At 44.6% G+C, this 21089-nt stretch overlaps 1 protein-coding gene across 1 annotated transcript in view; it reads left to right on the forward strand.

Moving 5' to 3' along the window:
* ITIH2 (inter-alpha-trypsin inhibitor heavy chain 2) overlaps window positions 1-20790 on the forward strand; it is a 31705-nt gene extending 10915 nt beyond the window's left edge. Inside the window, exons 7-21 of the mRNA XM_068987856.1 lie at window positions 337-444; window positions 1083-1211; window positions 1517-1633; window positions 4263-4431; window positions 5427-5552; window positions 6226-6407; window positions 7403-7588; window positions 7947-8086; window positions 10476-10645; window positions 11110-11247; window positions 16043-16156; window positions 16767-16965; window positions 17938-18110; window positions 19540-19651; window positions 20596-20790. Of these exons, the coding sequence (XP_068843957.1) occupies window positions 337-444; window positions 1083-1211; window positions 1517-1633; window positions 4263-4431; window positions 5427-5552; window positions 6226-6407; window positions 7403-7588; window positions 7947-8086; window positions 10476-10645; window positions 11110-11247; window positions 16043-16156; window positions 16767-16965; window positions 17938-18110; window positions 19540-19651; window positions 20596-20743 (2211 nt within the window). The 3' untranslated portion in view covers window positions 20744-20790. The remainder of the gene's footprint in view (window positions 1-336; window positions 445-1082; window positions 1212-1516; window positions 1634-4262; window positions 4432-5426; window positions 5553-6225; window positions 6408-7402; window positions 7589-7946; window positions 8087-10475; window positions 10646-11109; window positions 11248-16042; window positions 16157-16766; window positions 16966-17937; window positions 18111-19539; window positions 19652-20595) is intronic.
* The last annotated feature ends 299 nt before the right edge of the window (window positions 20791-21089 follow it).

The raw sequence follows: 21089 nt of genomic DNA on the forward strand, positions 1-21089 counted from the left end.
AGAGAAGATTCAAAGGGATGAATGGATCATGTAAAATTTTCTTATAAATAAGAATGGGATGGAGTAGAAGAAGGAGAATTAAATTCCGGAGGAATGAAGCAATAGAAAGGGAGCACCGAGTTGCCCAGAGGGTCTTTCAGCCTCTGCCTGGTGAGATGCATCATATCACACAGGATTGAAAGAACTTGCAGAAGGGATGGTGGAGCCATGCTAGGTCATCTATGGGAGATCTGGAGAGGAAAAGGGCAGCAGAGGACTTAGAATTGATAATCATACGTCTTGCTCAAAAAGTCTTGAAAGATGTTTTAACGCTTTAAGTAACTTTCCCACTTCTAGGCAGATGTGTGGATTATTGAACCTCAAGGACTAAGATCTCTTCATGTTCTGGACACATTTGATGGGCATTTTGATGGCGTTCCCGTTATATCTAAAGGACACCAGAAGGTACCACAGGCAGTGACGTGACGGAGTCTGAGTGGCCACTGGTTTGCAGGTTTTCCTCTCCCTCTCTGCTCTAGGGGATGGAAGAGTTGTCAGGTGCTGAGCTCAGGGAACTTAGGAACTGTGATCCCTGAGCAAAGTCTTGGGCCTCCCACAGGACATACAGAACGAAACCAATTGTTTCATTGCATTGTGACCAGTGTGTGTCCATTTTGAAGCCCATCCCCCCAAGTCACCCACTGGACTGGTAGCTAAAAGACAGTCTTCACATAATATATAGAGAATTTTCCTTAATCACTGCGAGAGATACTCAGCTTAATTCTCTCTGCCTCAATGGCCAATAGTAACCACCTTTGGAGGGGTCAAAGTCCTCTAAGAACTTTTTGCCAACTCTTTCTAGAGCTGGTGGCCATTTCTTCCATGGGGTGGGGGTAAGGGGGAGGGAGGAATTCTTCGAATCTCTTATAAAGGACCGAAGCCTGGCCAACAGCACTGCAGGCTGCTAGATGCGCCTCTGATAGGACCACTGATGCTGCCTGGGTGCAGAGTGGCCCTGGACCTTCCCCTGTGTGCATGAAAAGATGTTCCCCCCAGACAGGGAGGGGGAAGAGACCGGGGTCTGACACCATTGCTCTTTCCAGGCACATGTTGCCTTCAAGCCCACGGTCCCACAACAGAGAAAATGCCTCAACTGCTCAGAGACGATGGTGGACGGTGAGCTGGTGGTGATGTATGATGTGAACAGAGAGGAGAAGGCTGGGGAACTTCAGGTGGGTACAAACAATTCTCAGAGGCCAGCACTGCCTGAGCCAAAGATCTGTTTCTTGTTGAATAATGCCCCAGGGAACTTCCCTGGGAGGTAAACTGCAGAGAGGCTGGGCCCTTTCAGGAAAGGACGGAGCGGGCACAGAAAGAAGGGAGAGATGGACGTAGCCAAGCTTCTGTTCTCTTCTTTACGACCATCATGCCTCCTGCCCCCCGTGGTCTCCTCTCCCCTCTCAGTCCCCAGACCCTTATCCTCCTCCATGCCAAACACTGGTAATGGTTTGGCTCACAAATAGGTCCTGTTTTTCAGGTATTTAATGGATATTTTGTCCACTTCTTTGCTCCTGAGAACATGGACCCAATTCCCAAAAACATCCTGTTTGTCATCGACGTTAGTGGCTCAATGTGGGGAATTAAAATGAAACAGGTGAGTAGCCCTGGGTTGCAGTGGTACCCAGGACTCCATGCCTTCTCTGATCCCCTCGTGATGGTGCAGGGGTTCGAGACCCCTTCCCCCTAGAGCTAGTCTTAGTTCAGGCTGCTCACAAAGGAACAGAGGCTGGGTGACTTCTGAACAGGAGAAATTTATCTCAAAACTCGCCTTTTTGAAAAATTTCGCCTGCATATAACCTCTTCTCACTCTGCTCAGGCTTCTGCTTCATATTCCTTTTGTTCTCCTGCATGACATTTTAGACGAACATCTCGCCACTGTGCATGAATAACTTTGAAAACGTTTAATGCAGTTTTTCTAATTATATTGTAATTCCTTTAGGGTGCTCATTCCGTCTCATGTCTTCCCAGTTTGGAGTTCCACATGGCCCCTTCAGTGTTAATGGTGTAGGTGCAGTTGCGAACAAGGACATTCCTAGTCCACCCATCCATCTAGTGTGAACCAACCAGTGAATCTCTGTTCATTCAACAATCACTTATGACCACCCGAGTGTTCACTACTGTTCTAGGATCCAAAAGACGGCAAAGACTTGGCCCCGCCTACCTCTATCACCAGGTTCTCAGCAGTGCACTTGTGACATTTGGGGCTGATGAACCCGTGTCGTGGGGACCACACTGTACGATGTAGGATGTTTAGCAACATCTATTCACTAGATGCCATGGAACTCACACTCCTGGTCATGACAGTCAAAGATGGCCACAGAGGGCTTCCCTGGTGGTCCAGTGGCTAAGAATGGCTAAGAATCGGCCTTGCAGTGCAGGAGACATGGGTTTGATCCCTGATCTGGGAAGATCCCACGTGCCGGGAGGCAACTAAGCCTGTGAACTGCAACTAGAGAAAGCCTGCGCACAAGCAACAAAGGCACAGCATGGCCAAAAATAAATAAATAAAATTCAAAGTTAAAAAAAAGAATGAGAAAGAAGGTGGTCTTCTCCCCCTCCACATTTACAAAAGTGTCTTCGGACATTGTCAAATGTCCCCTGGGGAGAAAATTATCATTTGACAACCACTGCCTTAATACAACAGTTTATTTCTTCCTTCCTTCCCTCATTTAAGAAGTATTTATTAAGCACCTGTCTTGTGTCAGGCACTTAGCTCATCACTCAAGTTTGAAATAACTGTTACACACCCAGTGGACATGAAACATCAAGCAGGCTATTGGCTCTCCAGGTCTGGTGTTCAGAAGTGAGGTATTGAGTGAGATATGCACTTAGGAGCCACCAGTGTGTAGAAGGTACTCATAACAATGAGACCAGGTGAGAACACCAAGGAGGAAGTCTAGATAAGAGAAGAAAACAGAGAGTGAACCTTACACTATCCCAGTAACTAGAATACTTTGGGGAGACGAGGAGGAATCAGCCAAGAAGACCACGCCAGCAACTCTCCTTGTGGCCCAGGGGCTCAGACTCCGTGCCCCCAGTGCAGGTGGCTGGGCTTCAATCTCTGGTTAGGGAACTATATCCTGCACGCTGCAACTGAAGATCCCACATGCCACAGCGAAGACCTAAGGTCCCATGTGGTGCAACTAATACTCAGTGCAGCCGAAATAAATACATACATTTAAAAAGAAAAGGAAAGGAAAAGCAGCCAATGAGAGGAGGAGAAAACCAAGAGCGGCTGAGGCTCTGGAAGAAGATGAGGAAGTTTTATGAGGACAGCGATGTGACCGGTTGGTCCAAACGCTGCTCAGATTGGGTCTGATGAGATGAGAAGAGTCCATTGGATTTAGCAACAGCCTTGATGAGCATAGTTTCAGTGGAGGGATGATGGTGAAAACCTGAACAGAGCAGGCTTCAGAGAGAACAGGAAAAGAAGATTTGGAGACAGTGTGCTTACAATTCTTTTGGGGAATTTTAATGCAAAGGGAAACTGAGAAACAGGGGAAACAGATACGTTCAAGGTTTCTAAAGGCATGAGAAATGACAGCGTTATTTTATGTATGGAGATGTTCCAATAGAGTGAAATGTATGATGCAGGAGAGGCAAGGACAGACGCCAGTAGCTGAGAGAAAGCCCAACCTAGGTCACCAGCGGATGGATTTGCATTAGGCAGAAATGCTTCTCCTAGCTCTGCATTACCAGGCATCAGGGAAAAGTGTATGGGCACAAATCCTGGCAGGGGGGAGGTTTATGGTAGCAGGGATTGTAGAAATCTTCTTCTGATGACTTCCATTTCTCAGTGAAGTAGGATTCCAGGTCATCAGCTGAGACAGGAAGAGGGAGGTGTTGGTGGTTTGAGGATGAGAAGCAGGAATTAATGCATGAGAGGGCTGAGTAGAGGGACTTGAGAAATACATTTGATTTTCAGGCACCACAAATGGGACATCTGAGGCTCAGGATTCTCAGTGTAAAGTCAGGTTGGTGAGACTGGTCATGCATGACAAAACAAGACAGTAAAACTTTCAGTATCAAAATGCAGACAATTCTGTCCATTTGGACGGAATAGGAGAGTGTTAGATCCTTGTCGACAGAGGTGGATTTATGAGGTTTGTGGGAGAACTATAGCTCGAGACAGTGCTTAAAATGATGAATGATTGAGCTTCCTCATTTCTTCTTAGGTTTAGAGAGTATGTAGTAAGACCCTTGTCCATTCTCTCTTGAAATAGACGGTGGAAGCAATGAAGACCATTTTGGATGACCTGAGAACTGAAGATCATTTCTCCGTGGTTGATTTCAACCACAATGTTCGAACCTGGAGAAACGATTTAGTCTCAGCTACTAAAACACAGGTTGTGGATGCCAAGAATTACATTGAGAAAATCCAGCCTAGCGGAGGTGAGTGGGTTTAGCCTAAAGCCCAGTGAGAAACTCCCACAGGATTCAGCAGAGTCCTGAGAAATATGAGAATCACTTGAGAAATATGATTCCTTACCCCAGTGGTCTTTGCCTTAATAATACATTTATTATTAAACAGTGCATACTAAGTTCGTGGTGAAAGCATAATCCATACCCCATCCACAGACATTTTTAACCATTCTGTCCTCAGAAAACGGTGTCAATAAGTGACACTAGCTTTCTTATGACTCACACAGTAGGAGAAAGACAAATACCATGTGATATCACTAAAATATGACATAAATGAACTTATCTACAAAACAGACTCAGACACAGAGAAGAGACTTGTGATTGCCAAGGGGAAGCGGGCGCGGGGGCGGGGGCAGGGATGGACTGAGAGTTTGGCATTAACAGATGCAAACTGTTATCTACAGAATGGATAAACAACAAGGCCTGCTGTATAGCACAGGGGACTATATTCAATATCCTGTGATAAGCCGTAATGGAAAAGAACACAAAAAAGAATGTATATTATATATATATATATATATATATATATATATATATATATATATAGCTGAATTACTTCGCTCTACAGCAGCAATTAACACAACATTGTATGTCAACTAAACTTCAATTTGAAAAAGGGGAAAAAACACATAGAATAACGCACAATTGTCTGCAGAACAGTATCCAAATATATCAGCAAGGCTGAATAGGCAACTTCAAGTTGGTGGTTAACAAAATGACTAGTGCTTTGAAAGGGTTACTTCATCTCTAAGGGAACTATTCACTATTAATACAAAGTGAATGTTTTACTCCACTGGGGGATCTGGACCAGCCTGGGTAAAATTTAGAAAACAGTCGAATAATTTGGATACTGAATGAACTACACGTGAGTCATCACCAGACAGATGAACCTGGGCTCAAGACGTGGTTGTTTCTATGGAAAATCAGAGTATATAACAGAACAGCATGTTCTCTGGCTTTCCCAGGCACAAATATCAACGAAGCCCTGCTGCGAGCCATCTTTATTTTGAATGAAGCCAATAACTTGGGAATGTTGGACCCCAACTCTGTCTCGCTGATCATCTTGGTGTCTGATGGGGATCCGACAGTAGGTAAGCACTCCTTCCATTTTTAGTGATACGTATTTTTCCTGTTGTTTCTTGCGAACGTGACTGGCTTAAAATGGGAATTTGAATGGCATTTGCTTGAGTGTCTAAACCAGCTTGGACTTCCCAAGCGGCACAGTGGTATAGAATTCGCCTGTCAATTCAGGAGATGCAAGAGACACAAGTTCAATCCCTGGGTAGGGAAGATCCCCTGGACCAGGAAATGGCAAACCCACTCTGCTATTCTTGCCTGGGAAATCCCATGGGCAGAGGAGGCTGGCGGGCTACAGTCTGGGGGCTTGCAAGGAGTCTGACGCAACTTAGCAACTGAGCATACAGACAGCACTACACCAGCTTAAACCCATGCTTCCTAAAAGAAGAGTTTGTTTGACCCCGAAACACTCACTGCACTTAAAACAGCCTCTAGATGTTTGGGAGGGGGATGCTGAATGCCTCAGCTCCACCTCCACAATTTGCGGAAGCTTGCATTTGCATTTGAGTCTGTGCTATGAGGACTGCTCATACATACTAGTGCAGTGTCTCCTCTCCTCAATGTAACTACGTTGACACATAAGTGCATTTTTAATTGGGACGAATTTTGCCAAAACACCTTCCAGATGTTCCCAAAACTTTGTGCCATTGCCTCCTCATTCCTTTCCTTCCTGGACATCAACTTTAGGTGAACTGAAATTGTCAAAAATCCAGAAGAATGTGAGGCAGAACATACGAGACAACATCTCCTTGTTCAGTTTGGGGATAGGATTTGATGTGGACTACGACTTTTTGAAGAGACTCTCCAATGACAACCGTGGGATTGCACAACGGATTTATGGAAACCAGGACACTTCTGTCCAACTCAAGGTGACTTTGTTTTCTGTGCCTTTTTTGGTCATTGTTCACTCGAAATCATTCAGCTAGCAATAACTGATGCCTAAAAGAAGATGGCTGAATTCCAGTAAAAATTGTCATTGTTTCAGCTCTGTTAAGTGTTCAGTCCCTTTCTCATGCACCCCACCCCCACTTGTATATCTGCAGTAACCGTGAGATGAGAGGCAGTAGTTGATGGGTACAAAGGTCCCTAGTCCCTGAACAGGTCTTGGGAAGCACCATCAAAGTTTCTTGAATCTCTCCAGTCCCACTACTTGTCATGGGAACTGTTCTTCCTTGAAAGTACATCGGCATTGGGACTTCCCTGGTAGTCCAGGGCTTAAGACTCTGTGCTTTCAATGAAAGGGGTGCAAGCAAGTTCAATCCCTAGTTGGGGAAATAACCTACATGCCAAGAAAAAAAAAATTTTTTTTAAAGGAAAAGCATATTGGCATTTTGAAAATTAAGTTTTTTTAATGCAACACAAAGCAGACTATGGCCTGTTCGTTTCCTTAAACATAAAGGATATGTATGCATCACTTGTTTGACTAAATGGACCAAGAAAAGATTAAGGAGAAGAAGAATATATTTTACCCCACCCTCTGTTGGTACCAAGTGCCATGTATCAATAGGAGCTACTGTAAATAAACCCGGGGACAGGTAAGAGACAGGTTCTAATTTAGGGATATCCACCCAGATGACTTATCTTACATGAGTGTCCACGAGCTTTTCATGCTCGTCATAACAGAAAGAAAAAGTGCTGGGCTCTTGAACTTGAGCTCTTGAACTCTTGCAATCTTCTTCACAAGCCCTGGTTGTCTCTATTTCAGTTCATGTAATAACTATTAGAATTTTCCATAGCTTTTCAGAGATCTTGAAAGAATACTAAGCACTTGAAGAATCTCAGAGAAAAATGCTTCGGATTTGTAATGTGGTATGAAAGTAATGATTTTTCTGTTTCTTTTTTTTTTTTTTTTAATGAATTGTAGAAATTCTACAACCAGGTCTCAACTCCCTTGCTCCGGAATGTTCAGTTTAACTATCCCCAAACGTCAGTCACAGACGTCACTCAAAACAGTTTCCATAACTATTTTGGAGGCTCAGAGATTGTGGTGGCTGGAAAAGTGGACCCTGAGAAACTGGGGCAGTTACAAAGCATTATCACTGCAACTTCGGTACTTTTGCTTTAATTCTAAAAATATTAATTGTCTCCTGGGTACATCTTGTATATTAACAGGCTGATAGCAGAATTCTGAGAATCACATAGGTAAAATAAAAGCAAAAAGTGAAAGGGAAGTTCCTGAGAACACCTGTGCCATCTTCCCAACTATGGTGTAAATCCTAATCTATTTCTTCAGAAACCCAAGCCCAGACCCCAGAGGTTGGCACTTACTTCCTCTTGTGTGTTCTTTTGGATTATTTTGCATCCCCCTGCAAGTTGCCTGCTACCCTGACTCACTCACAGTAGGTTCTTTAGAAAATGTGAACTGCTTAACTACAATTCCACTCCCTTGATGTCCTTCTATCATCCAGGCCAACGCAGAGCTAGTCTTGGAAACCCTGGCCGAGATGGATGGCTTGGAGGATTTTCTATCCAAGGACAAGCATGCAGACCCTGATTTCACCAAGAAATTGTGGGCCTATTTGACCATCAACCAACTTCTAGCTGAACGGTAAGAAGACCATATGCCACAGGGATTTGCAAAAGGTTTGCTGAGGTTACTTGATGTCACAAGAGTTTGGAACCAAGAAAGGCAGCAAATTATTTCAGGGTTTGGAGTATCCATTTCCACTGGTTTCAAGCACTTTTGGGTTTTCCCAGATGGTACTAGTGGTAAAGAACTCACGTGCAAATGCAGGAGACATAAGAGACGTGGGTTCGGTCTCTGGGTTGGCAGCCCACTCCAATATTTTTGCCTGGAGAATCCCATGGACAGAGGAGCCTGGCAGGCTACAGTCCACAGGGTCACAGAGTCGGACATGACTAAAGTAACTTGGCATGCGTGCGTGCGAGCACTTTTAACTAAAGCTGGGTTCACTCTCTTTTTTTTCTTGATGGATAACAAGCATACAGTAAAGTGCGTGATGTGCATGAATTTAAATGTACAGTTCAATGAATTTTAACTACGTCACCCATGTCGTCAGTACTGGATCCAGCTCCAGAGCACTCCTTTCATCTCTGAAGTCTCCTTCATTCCTCTTTACACTCAACACCTACCTCTTGCCTTGAGTAGAAATCACTCTTCTGGCATGTCACTATTGGTTGTCTATGACAAAATTTCTTATAATGAGACAAACTGTATTCTTTTGTTTCTGGCTTCTTGCACTCCATATGATGTCTGTGAGGTTCATCCATCTCATTGCAGTGGGTATCATGAATTCATTTGCATTCACTCCTGAAAATAGTTAATGTCCAAAGAGAAATTTAAGGTTATGCAATTCTGATATCAACTAAGGACTTCCTATAGATACTGTTTCATCTCTGTCTTCTCAGCTGACTGGTGTTTAAATGCCCAGTACAAAAACTATGTTTCTAGAGCAATATATGGTTCTTTGACCACCATCAGGATTATGGGGTGGCGGTGGGGCCGGTCTTTGGAGAGGAACGTGACTGCTCCTTAGTCCCCCCCACCTATTTGATCAGATTCTTGGGAAGGGGGAGCAGACTGGTCTGAATGGAGTTGGGAAAAATGAAACATAGTCGTATAACTATACTCAGAAAATCCGTGATGTCAGTAAGATTATAAAACAGACAAAAGATTGTAAGCTGTGGCTTTAGACTGAGTGAGCAATGTCTCCTCCCCTTTACAAAGGCAACTGGGTAATTTAAAGATATACAGAAAATTGGTGCTGAAGTTAAATATTGATTTTTTTAAAGAACAATCCCTTAAACAAATCAGTGGTTGTCAGCACGTGGAGAACAGGAAGGTTGCATGAGGGTTGGGAGGGTTAGGACAGTGAAAGTACTCTGCTTGACACTGTAATGATGGATACCTGTCGTTATACACTTGTCCAAACCCACAGAATGCACAGCACAAGCATGAACCCTAATGTCCACAGGGGACTTTGGGTGATGATGACGCGCAGATGTAGACGTATCAATCTGACACGTGGACCACTTCTAATGGGAGATGCTGAGAAGGCGGAGGCTGTCGGGTGGGGGAGGGGCAGGGAGTAAACATAGAATCTCTACGTTCCGCTCAATTCTACTGTGACTATAAAACTGCTCTGAAAAAGTCTGTTTGGATGTGTGGTTACCAAGGCGGGTTAGGGGGGACGGGGACGGAGGAGGAGTTTGGGAGGTGGGGGCTAGCAGATGTAACCTGTCCCATACAGAATGGATAAACAACAAGGCCCTACTGTATGGTGCAGAGAACTACATTCAAGATCCTATAATAAACCATCATGGGAAAGAATATTAAAAAAATAGATCTATACATATATATGTATATTTGTATGTATAACTGAATCACTTTGCTGTACAGCAGAAACTAACACAACATTGTAAAGCAATTATACACTGGTTAAAAACTACATTAAAAAAGAATAAGAGTAAATAATTTCCAGGAAACTAAAAAAAAAAAAAGACTGTCATAAGGACAAGTCTTGTTAATTAAAAAAAACATGTATTTTTGTTGTAATTGCTAATTTAATGAGGAACACTCTTAAAAATAAATTTGAGATCCATCAAACAAAAGAAATAACAATGTAAATCAACTGTACTTCAGTAAAAAATATAATAATAATCATAATCTGTTTAAAAATTCCAAGAGGCAGGCTCAAAAGGGAAGGGATATATATATATAAATATTATTATGACTCATTCTCATTGCTGTATGCAGCAACAAACACAGCATAGTAAAGCAATTTTTCACCAATTAAAAAATAAAAGAAGAAATAACAAGTAAAATTCCTTTAGGCTACATAACTAGGTAAAATACTAAGCTTCACGAAGGCAGCTCGTTCTGTTTTCCCTCGTGGCCCCCAGAGTCCTGGTTGACCCCAGAAGTGGCAGAGTTCGGTCTTGTGATGCTGTCCAATGTCTCTGTTTCCTGAACACAGGAGCCTGGCTCCTACAGCTGCCGAGAAAAGGAAAATTACAAAGACAATCCTGCAGATGTCTTTGGATCACCACATAGTGACCCCCCTCACGGCAATGGTGATTGAGAATGAGGCCGGGGACGAACGCATGCTGGCAGACTCCCCTCCGCAGGACCATTCCTGCTGTTCAGGTGAGTCTTCCTACCTGGAGAAGAAGTATTCCGGCCGGTTTTCTTATCCTGCAGCAAGGTCCTCCATCCCCTCCTCTCTCCATGGCTAGCCCGTCTCTTCTTCCCAGTCTTGTGTCCCCAGCTGAATTTCCTGCCAGTTGACTCGGCGACAGTTTATCACTGCCATCATCAAACATGTTTGCTCACTTGTCTTCCAAAGGAATTCTGAAAATCTGTGTACTCCCCTCACACATTGTTTAAATCAACATTAAAAAATTCTCACCTTCTTTAAATAGTTACAACAAATTTAATTCATGATGACACATGAGGCTGAAAGAGAGAGAACTGAGGAATAAAAATAATTCTAGGAAAACCTACCTGAGAACCACTGGCGTTGGTCTGCATAAACCCGATTCTTAAAATTATAAGCAGCTTCTATGGAAAAGTAAACCCAGAAACTAATGGATACAGTGTTCTCCATGCAGGCGCCCTGTATCACGGCAGCAAAGTGAGCCCAAGTTCAGTCCCATCCTGGGTCAACCCTTCGCCAACGCCAGTGCCCCCGCTGCCTGCTGTCGGTGCTCAGGTGCTTGAGTCAACCCCTCCTCCACATGTGATGAGAGGTAAGAGGATGAACCCTCTGGGATGGAAGAGACGCACCTCCCGTGTGGGGAGGACCGGCGGGTATCTGTGGAAAGGACATTCTCTTTGGAGATTGTTCACAACACTCACGTGAACGTGCATTACTTAACAGTCTGCGTTTCACTTCCTTTATTGTGAAAACAGGCATCATGATTCTATACATGACTGGGCTGTTGGTGAAATGTGAAACCATCTTTAAAGAGCTAGCATGTAATAGCCACTCAATAAGCAGGTATTATCAAAGATGAGAAGCTATCCATCTTAGGGATCAAAAATACTTGAATGTTATTTCCTGTAGAACTGCACTGTTGTTATTGTTTAGTGGCTAAATCATGTCCCACTGTTTGCAACCCCATGGAGTATAGCCCGCCAGGCCCCTCTGTCTATGGGAATCCCCAGGCAAGAATACTGGAGTGGGTTGCTTTTTCCTTCTCCAGGGGATCTTCTTGCCCGTGAGATGGAACCTGCATCTCCTGCCTCTCCTCCATTGGCAGGCACATTCTTTACCACTGAGCCACCTGTTCAGTTCAGTTCAGTCGCTCAGTCATGTCTGACTCTTTCTGACCCCATGGACCACAGCACGCCAGGCCTCCCTGTCCATCACCAACTCCCGGAGTTTACCCAAACTCATGTCCATCGAGTTGATGATGGCATCCAACCATCTCATCCTCTGTCGTCCCCTTCTCCTCCTGCCTTCAATCTTTCCCAGCATCAGAGTCTTTTCAAATGAGTCAGCTCTTCGCATCAGGTGGCCAAAGTATTGGAGTTTCAGCTTCACCATTCACATCCTTCCAGTGAATATTCATGACTGATCTCCTTTAGGATTGACTGGTTTGATCTTGCAGTCCAAGGGACTTGCAAGAGTCTTCTCCAACACCACAGTTCAAAAGCATCAATTCTTCCGTGCTCAGCTTTCTTTATGGTCCAACTCTCACATCCATACATGGCTACTGGAAGCCACCTGAGGAGCCTGTAAAACTACATTATCATCAGATTATTTGTAGGACTGTTTGTTAATTTGCTTGCTCGATTTTAAGTGTATTTGAAAATCCTAGTTTTGCTCAGTGTTTAAAAATCTAGAGCTAGGGACCTTGCTTCTGTGTTTTAATGATGCCCTCTTGTGCCCAGCTCCTACACAAAATAAATTCACCAAGTATTTACTGATGACAGAGCAAGGGCTTGATGGTGTGAGGAGTGCAGAGCAGGCCAAGACTCTGTGCTCTGCTTGAGTTGACCCTGCACGTCTTGCTCCCACACACACTCGAAGGAGCACATCAGGACGGCTGGGAGAATCAGTGTGTAATCTGACAGTGCAGCTTTAAGTCATAGCTGTGCCACTTACTAACTCTGTGATGTGACCTTGGGCAAGTCACTTGTCCTCTGCAGGACCACAGTGAGACTTAGTTAATATTTGCAGAGAGCTTTGTGACAGTATCTGGAAAACAGTGGCCTTTTGCTGGATGGTACCCTGCTCTTTCAATTTTATTCTGGAGAACACAAACAATGCTACTGCTGCTGCTGCTGTTGCTGCTGCTGCTGCTAAGTCGCTTCAGTCGTGTCCGACTCCGTGCCACCCCATAGATGGCAGCCCACCAGGTTCCCCCGTCCCTGGGATTCTCCAGGCAAGAGTACTGGAGTGGGTTGCCATTGCCTTCTCCGAACACAACCTCTGCAGCTCCTAATTCAGACCTTACTCCTCAATCCCTTCAGTTCTGAGGCTCAAAGCCTGACAGTGTGAAATTACTCCTTTCCACTCGATCACCAGACACTGTGGCTTCTACCAGATGTCTCTTGAATTTCTTCCCCCATCCCTCCCCAAACCAATTCACCACGTTAGTTCCTGCATTTAACATTTCTTGCTCGAATGACTGCTGTCTTAGCTAGTAAATGATCTTCCTGTGTGTACTTTCTGATACTTAATTCATACTGAGACCAGGAATTGTGATATTGGGTCGGCCAAAAAGTTCGTTTGGGTTTTCCTGTAATATCGTACAAAAAACCTGAATGAATGTTTTGGCCAACCCACTGAAATGGGGTCAAATCATATTACATTTATTCTCCAAAACCTTTAAAAGCTCCCCAGCAGAATAAAGGTCTGCTCTGTAGCACGGCGGTTCATGGTCTCTATGACCTACATTCTTGGTCTTATCGAAAACCCATTCTCCCGGTACCTAGAGTTACTATCCAAACAAACCATCAACTTCTCTCCCTTCGTACCTTTCCCCATTCTGTCCACTCAAGGATAAAATCTCTCTCTCTCTTGTGTCTTTTACCTACCTGTCTTCCCGTACCTTCAAGACTTAGCTCAAAAGCCACCTCTTTCAACTGTTTTCTCTTTTTGGCCACACCACGGCCAAAAAGAGGATCTTAGTACCAAATGCAGGATCCTGCCAAATGCAGGATCTTAGTACCCTCCGCCCCCTGCCACCAACCAGGGATCAAACCCACGCCCCCTGCAGTGGAAGCGCAGACTCTCAACCACTCACCCACCAGGGAAGTCTCCGCTCACCCTTTCATAAGGTCCTTCTCCACTTGCCTGAATGGAATTGATCATCCTTTCATCTTCATTCCCAGAGCGTTGTGCTTGGGTCATTTTTCTATCATTTACTTTATTCCATCTCATATGAGTGCTTGGTTCTGCCTTCATGAAAGGAAAACTGATATTCTGTTAAAGGAAAGATATTATGAATGACATTTGTGAAAGCACGGTAAGGAAGATTTTATTCAAGGGGATGTAGGTACCACTACACTGGGGTATTGCAGTGGGGTACGGAGATTTGACTCAACTCTGAACACACTGTGGGAAACTGGGCATTTATAGACAAAAACAGGCTAGGGTCAGAGGATGGAAGATTACTAAGAGGAAGCGTCAGTGGGAAAGGGGAGGTCTGGTTAAACTGACCTAACAGGGCTTCCCTGATAGCTCAGTTGGTAAAGAATCCGCCTGCAATGTGGAAGAAGCCGGTTCAATTTCCTGGGTCGGGAAGATCCATTGGAGAAGGGATAGGCTACCCACTCCAGTATTCTTGGGCTTCCCTTGTGGCTCAGCTGGTAAAGAATCTGCCTGCAATACGGGAGACCTGGGTTCGATCCCTGGGTTGGGAAGATACCCTGGAGAAGGGAAAGGCTACCCACTCCAGTATTCTGGCCTAGAGAATTCCATGGACTGTATAGTCCATGGGGTTGCAAAGAGTCGGACATGACTGAGCAACTTTCACTTCACTTCAACAGGATTCTTGCTGAAGGTAGGCCGAGTGATCGGACCTCACCTAGTTGGGGGACAGAGGAGGGGAGGAACCTGATTAAGATACAAAGGTGATCAGATTTGGAGGGTGGAGGATTCTAGCTAAACCTCCTTAGTAGGATTTTTGCTAAAACTGGACAATGCAGAGATGAACACAGAGGTCCAGAATTTGAGGTTGAACTTGAAGAGTTCAGGGAAACCTGAGTTTATTCAGAGAGAATCTTTGTCACACCATTAAATTGTCCCTCTCTTGAAGGTAGGGACCACGACTTTTATAGCTACACCAAACATTGCCTAATTCAAAGCTGTGCACATAATTTGTTTTTTTTCTCACTAAATATTTGTTGAGTGGTTAAACAAACAAACAAAAAAGATCAGCCAAAATAATGGTGTCTGGTAACAAAGGATTACTTTCTTGGAAATAGCTTGATCCTTGATTGCTCTTGGAATTGATCGACACTAATTTGTATGCCAACAGGTAATATGGCTTTTTTATTTTATGCACTGTGTGTTGCTGCTACTGATGCTAAGTCGCTTCAGTCGTGTCCGACTCTGTGTGACCTCATAGACGGCAGCCCACCAGGCTCCCCCGTCCCTGGGATTCTCCAGGCAAGAACACTGGGGTGGGTTACCATTTCCTTCTCCAATGCATGAAAATGAAAAGTGAAAGTGAAGTCGCTCAGTCGTGTCCTACTCTTAGCGACCCCATGGACTGGAGCCCACCAGGCTCCTTCATCCATGGGATTTTCCAGGCAAGAGTACTGGAGTGGGGTGCCATTACCTTCTCCGTATGCACTGTGTATAACTATTTAAAAATACAGGCACTTTAGCTATATAAACATTCACTCTATACACACATATGTTGCTCTTCAGTTGCTAAGTCATGTCCAACTCTTTGTGGTCCCATGGACTATAGCCTGCCAGGCTCCTCTGTCCTTCACTATCTCCTGGAGTTTGCTCAAATTCATGTCTGTTGAGTCTGTGATGCTATCTAACCATCTCATCCTCTGCTGCCTCCTCCTATGCATATGTATGTAGTATATATATAGTGTATATATAGTGTATATATGGTGTATGTGTGTGTGCTTGTGTTTCTTCTTCCTTATGTCTTTCTTTTTAAAATATTTTATTTATTATTTATTTGGCTGTACAGGGTCTCAGTTGCAGCATGTGGAATCTAGTTTCCTTACCAAGGATACAAACCGGGTCCCCTGCATTGGGAGGGCAGAGTCTTAGTCACTGGATCACCAGGAAAGTCCCCCTTATGTCTTTCTTATTCATTTTCCTCTCTAGCCAGAAACATATGGCGTGGCTACAGAATGAGCATCCACTCTGTACATAACCTAAAACTTGATGGCAGGTCCATGACAGTGCTTGGACCCTGGGTCCCTGGTGCCTGGGAGAGCACCTGGCATATAATAGGAGCCCAATACACATTTGTTCTTGTGAGATGTTCAGCAATAAAATACTGTCCAAAATAATCTTCTTTTCTATGATTTTGCTTAGTTTCATTTTCTTTGTATATTTTCCAGTTGAAAATGACCCACACTTCATCATCTACCTGCCAAAAAGCCAAAAGAATATTTGTTTCAATATCAACTCAGAACCTGGAAAAGTCCTCAACCTTGTTTCTGATCCAGAATTAGGTAAGATGAAAATATACTATATTTGAATTCGACTACTAGGTCACAGTCATTCTTCCCTATTGTTTTTATCTGGATTTCTTTCTTTCCCACCTTAATAAAAGTGTTTTATATTAGATATAGGACTTCCTAGGTGGTGCAGTGGTAAAGAACCCCCCTGCCAATGCAGGAGACTTGGGTTTGATCCCTGGGTCAGGGAGATCCCCTGGAGGAGGAAATGGCAACCCACTCCAGTATTCTTGCCTGGAAAATTCCATGGACAGAGGATCCTGGAGTGCTATAATCCATAGGGTTGCAGAGAGTTGGACATGACTGAGAACAACACAGCATATTTTTCAAGCTCTGATAGTAAGAAATTATATTATTTTTTGAACTATTATAGAGATAATACTCTGAGTATAAACTAGCAGAACTTGTGATATAATTCAAACCATAAAAAATTATAAAATGAAAATTACAAAGGAAAAAATGGTGTGTAAATCCTGAAGCAAAATAAAACAATAAGTTCCCATGTTGTCACGTTTTATAAGTTTGAGTTATTGTGTCCACGTGCCAAAAACAAAACAAAAAAATAGCACATGGGACAGAAAAACACTTGTTTCTTTTCCTGCAGGGATTTTGGTCAATGGACAGCTCATTGGTGCCAAGAAGCCCAAGAATAAAAAACTCAGCACCTACTTTGGGAAACTGGGATTTTATTTCCAACGTGAAGATGTGAAGGTAGAAATCAGCACGGAGACCATCTCCCTGAGCGGGGGCTCCCGAACATCTGTCTTATCCTGGTCTGACACGGTCCACGTGCTTAGTCAGAGGCAAGTACTTTTACATCCGGACCCAGATGTGACCTCGACCCATGATCCCATCAAAAAACCCAGACGTCCGTGATACAGAGAACTCAAAATCATCATTTTAAATGTGAGGAAGTCGAGGTTCAGAAAAAATTGTGTTCCTTCCTGCCCCTGCTCCTGGCAGCAGAGTCTGTGTGTTTTGGTCATGGTATGTCTCAGTACTAGCCTAGCATCTGGCACACAGTAAGGACTCAATAAGGACGTGTTGGACAAGTGAATGAAGCCATCAGCTGAAAGCCAGTCAGCCGTGTCAGAGCATGCTCAGAAACACTGGGACGTTGTCTTAGAGTACTATCTTCCCATGAGTATCTGTTCATTGTTGATACAGAAACGTATACACTGACAGAATTCCAGTGCTAGGAGATACAGCAACATTCTGTGATGAAAATGTTTTAAGGCTCTTAGAAAACTGTGGTGGGGTTGAGGGGGGTTGTACTGACAGAATGAAGTCATGGTAGGGGTGGGAGAGGAATGATTTGCTAAATGAGTCAGTTCTAGGGACTTCACACTCCCAACGCAGGGGGTGTGAGTTCGACCCCTGGTCTGGGAACTAGAGGCAATGCTGCAACTGAGAGATTCCACACACTGCAGTGGAGATCTCAGATCCTGCAAGCTGTAACTTAAGACCCAGTGCAGCCAAATAAATATTAAATTAGTGTTTTTTTTTTTAAAAAGCAAGTCAGTTCTAGAAACATTCATTCCTTTTTTAAAATTTTTGAGTGAAGTGAAAGTCGCTCAGTTGTGTCTGACTCTTTGTGACCGCATGGACTGTAGCCCACCAGGGTCCTCTGTCTATGGAATTCCCCAGGCAAGAATACTGGAGTGGGTGGCCATTTCCTTTTCCAGGGGATCATCCCGACCCAGGATGGAACCAGGGATTGGAGGATAATTGTTTTACAATGTTGTGTCATTAATTCTTTTCTGCCTTCCCACTAGGGTGCTCGTCTCTGTGAAGAAAGAGAAAACTGTGACTATCACCCTGGATAAAGAGATGTTCTTCTCTGTTTTACTTCATCGTGTTTGGAAGAAGCACCCGATCAATGTCGACTTTTTGGGAATCTACATCCCCCCTACAAACAAGTTTTCTCCTAATGTGCATGGGCTGATAGGTAAAGTGTCCTTGGACCGTCTGGCTGGTGTGGGACCGACCATCCTAGGTCTTAAGCAACTTTGCCTCAAGGTTAGAACGTTTGGGTAGAATGTGGAAAAGTGACAGGTGTGGAGTGGAGGCTTCAGGAGGACCCACACTCTGCACCTGGGTCTTAATTTATGAAGGTGCCTGAGCGACACAGAAAGAGTTCAGTGTCATTGAGATATGTTTGTCACTGTTCACAGTTTCCATAGAAACACGAAGTGGATCTTGCCATGCAGGGCCATGGGGAGAAAGCCAGGTTTGGGTCAGGAACCAGAAGCAGAAACAAGGTCTGGGCTAGGACCTTTACTCTGTGGCAGAGACAAGAGAGAGCAGGTGGTGTGGGGTTGGTTGGCTTGGTAATTGTAGCAGGCGTTAAGCTACAGGATATCTTTCCTTGCATGGTACCTTGCCCAGGAATCATTCCTCTGGGTCTCACAGGCCAGAGAGAAGAGGTCTGGCTCGGTTCATTTGAAGATTCCAGCTGGGCTCCTGGCTGAGTCCTTTGTTATCTTTCATAGCTGGCTTTCCCAGGGAGGGGTAGATGGAGTGTTTAAGATATCAAACATCATAAGATACAGAGAATGAAACACATGATTCCTCTAACAAAGCAGTGCAGGGCGACCGCTATGCAGTCATGCTATAGCCAGGACTGTTTGCTGCTCCAGACAAGGTTTTACCAGGGCTGGGCTTTCATCACCAACTGGGCAGATAAAGAGAACGGATGAACACACTTTAAATTTTATGCTGAAGATTTTTTTCTCACTAAAGAGAAGTGAACTGGCTTAGGAAGTCTGTGATAATGAACAGGGCGTCCAGGTAAACCTTCCCTACTTTGCAAAGAACTATGGAAATTTAAGCGTATAGTAGCATCGCTGCTTTGGCCACCTGATGCGAGCTGACTCACTGGAAAAGACCCTGATGCTGGGAAGGACTGAAGGCAAGAGGAGGAGAGAGTCAGAGGAGGAGATGGTTGGATGGCATCACCGGTTCCATGGACATCAGCAAACTCCAGGAGATAGTGAGGGACAGGGAGGCCTGGCGTGCTGCAGTCCACGGGGTCGCAGAGTGAGACACGACTGAGCAACTGAACAACAAATAGCTTCGCGAACCAACTTTGTTTTTTCGGTTTGAGCAGTGCTCTCAGGTGCTGACCTTCAGGGCATTCACATTTACTTAGGGTCTGGGTGATCAGCCTCATTGTCTAATGACAGCAAGGTGAGCGGCATGGGTCTGCCCTCAGGAAGGACCCACCCCTTTCCATCTGAATCTTTTTCCTCTTAACACGTCTTTCTATCCCAGAAAGTCTGAGAGGGACCCAAATTCAGCTCGGATCACGTGACCAGCTTGCCCTTTTGTCGCCCCTTGAGTTGCATGTAAATAAACATCTAGACCTTGTCTCATAGGCCAGTTCATGAATGAGCCAAAGATCCATGTCTTCAACGAGCGACCAGGAAAGGACCCTGAGAAGCCAGAAGCAAGCATGGAGGTGAAGGGTCAAAAGCTGGTTGTCACCAGGTAGGTCTCAGATGCATAAGACGGGATCAGAAGGGGCTTCTGTGAGGACTGGACTCACAGGGCAAAATAGAAGAGGTAAACACATTAGTTGCGTTTATCTGAAGTTCAAATTTAACTGGCATCCTGTTTTTATTTATACCCCTTTTTTTTTGGCCACGCCCCATGGCAGGTGGGCTCTTAGTTCCCTCACCAGGGATGGAAACTGCGCCCCCTGCATGAGGGCGCGAGGGAAGTCCCTGACATCCTGGGTTGTTATTTGCTAAATCTGGCAGCTTCTTCCTTGCTTTGAGCTACTCTGGAGACTATACCAGCTGTAACTGACCTTGAGAACACAGCCGCCAGCCAGTTCTCACTGCTTCCTTGCCCTTTGTGTGCCCCATGACCAGAAAGAAGACTGGCCCTGAATCCTTGGGCCTCCCCTCTGCAGAGGTAGAAGGTGAAAAACAAGGGGAAAAAGTGACTTTGCACTCCTTACCTTCCTGGGACTATATTGGTCAATCTCTATACAGGCTATTTGAATTTCTAAGGACACACTGCTTATTCTCTTTCTAAACCAAGTCCCAGACTCTTATTTTGTACGACTTGGGGAATGGGGATGGGAGGGGTGTTATCAGACACAGTGCTGCATGTGTACTCAGGTGTGTCCGACTCTTTGCGACCTCATAGACGTAGCCAGCCAGGCTCCTCTGTCCATGGAATTTTCCAGGCATGGATATTGGAGTGGTTGCCATTTCCTTGGGATCTTCCCGACCCAGGGATGGAACTTGAGTCTCCAGTGTCTCCTGCATTGGCAGGTGGGTTCTTTACCACCAAACCAACTGGGAAGCCCAGAGATGGTGCTAGAAGGGGGCAGAAAACAGAGAGGGAGAGCGTGTCTCTTTTCTGGACACGCAGGCTGGCCCCACCCTGGTCTGTTTCCTAACCATGCTCACGCTCTCTTGTAGGGGCCTGCAAAAGGATTACCGGACAGACAGAGTGTTTGGAACGGATGTTCCCTGTTGGTTTGTGCACAACAGTGGGAAAGGCTTCATCGACGGGGATTACAAGGATTACTTTGTGCCTCAACTCTATAGCTTCCTCAGAAGGCCTTAAAAAGTTTATAGCTGGGGAAATTCTCGGTAAAAAAATAAAGTTTTTTTTTCCCCTGCCACCTTTGTAGTCATTCTTGAGTCTGAATAATCAAAACCTAACCAGACACCAAGGTGGTTGATAAAACCTATTAACACAGCTGAAGAAAATAAATAACTTTGCCAAGAAGTTTTAGGATGTTGTTGTTTGCAGATGTGAAGTTGTGTTAATTGAGGCGCAGAGGAAAGCTGCTTTGGTGAGTCAAGCCACCATCTGGACAGAGTCCTGGGTTCGGCATTTACTGGGAGGACGTCACGATGGTTGAATGTCAGGTCCTCGGCTTTACAACTGAATATATTTTTAGGTGGTC

Source organism: Capricornis sumatraensis, chromosome 15 (assembly GCF_032405125.1).
Source record: "Capricornis sumatraensis isolate serow.1 chromosome 15, serow.2, whole genome shotgun sequence".
Lineage (NCBI taxonomy): Eukaryota > Metazoa > Chordata > Mammalia > Artiodactyla > Bovidae > Capricornis > Capricornis sumatraensis.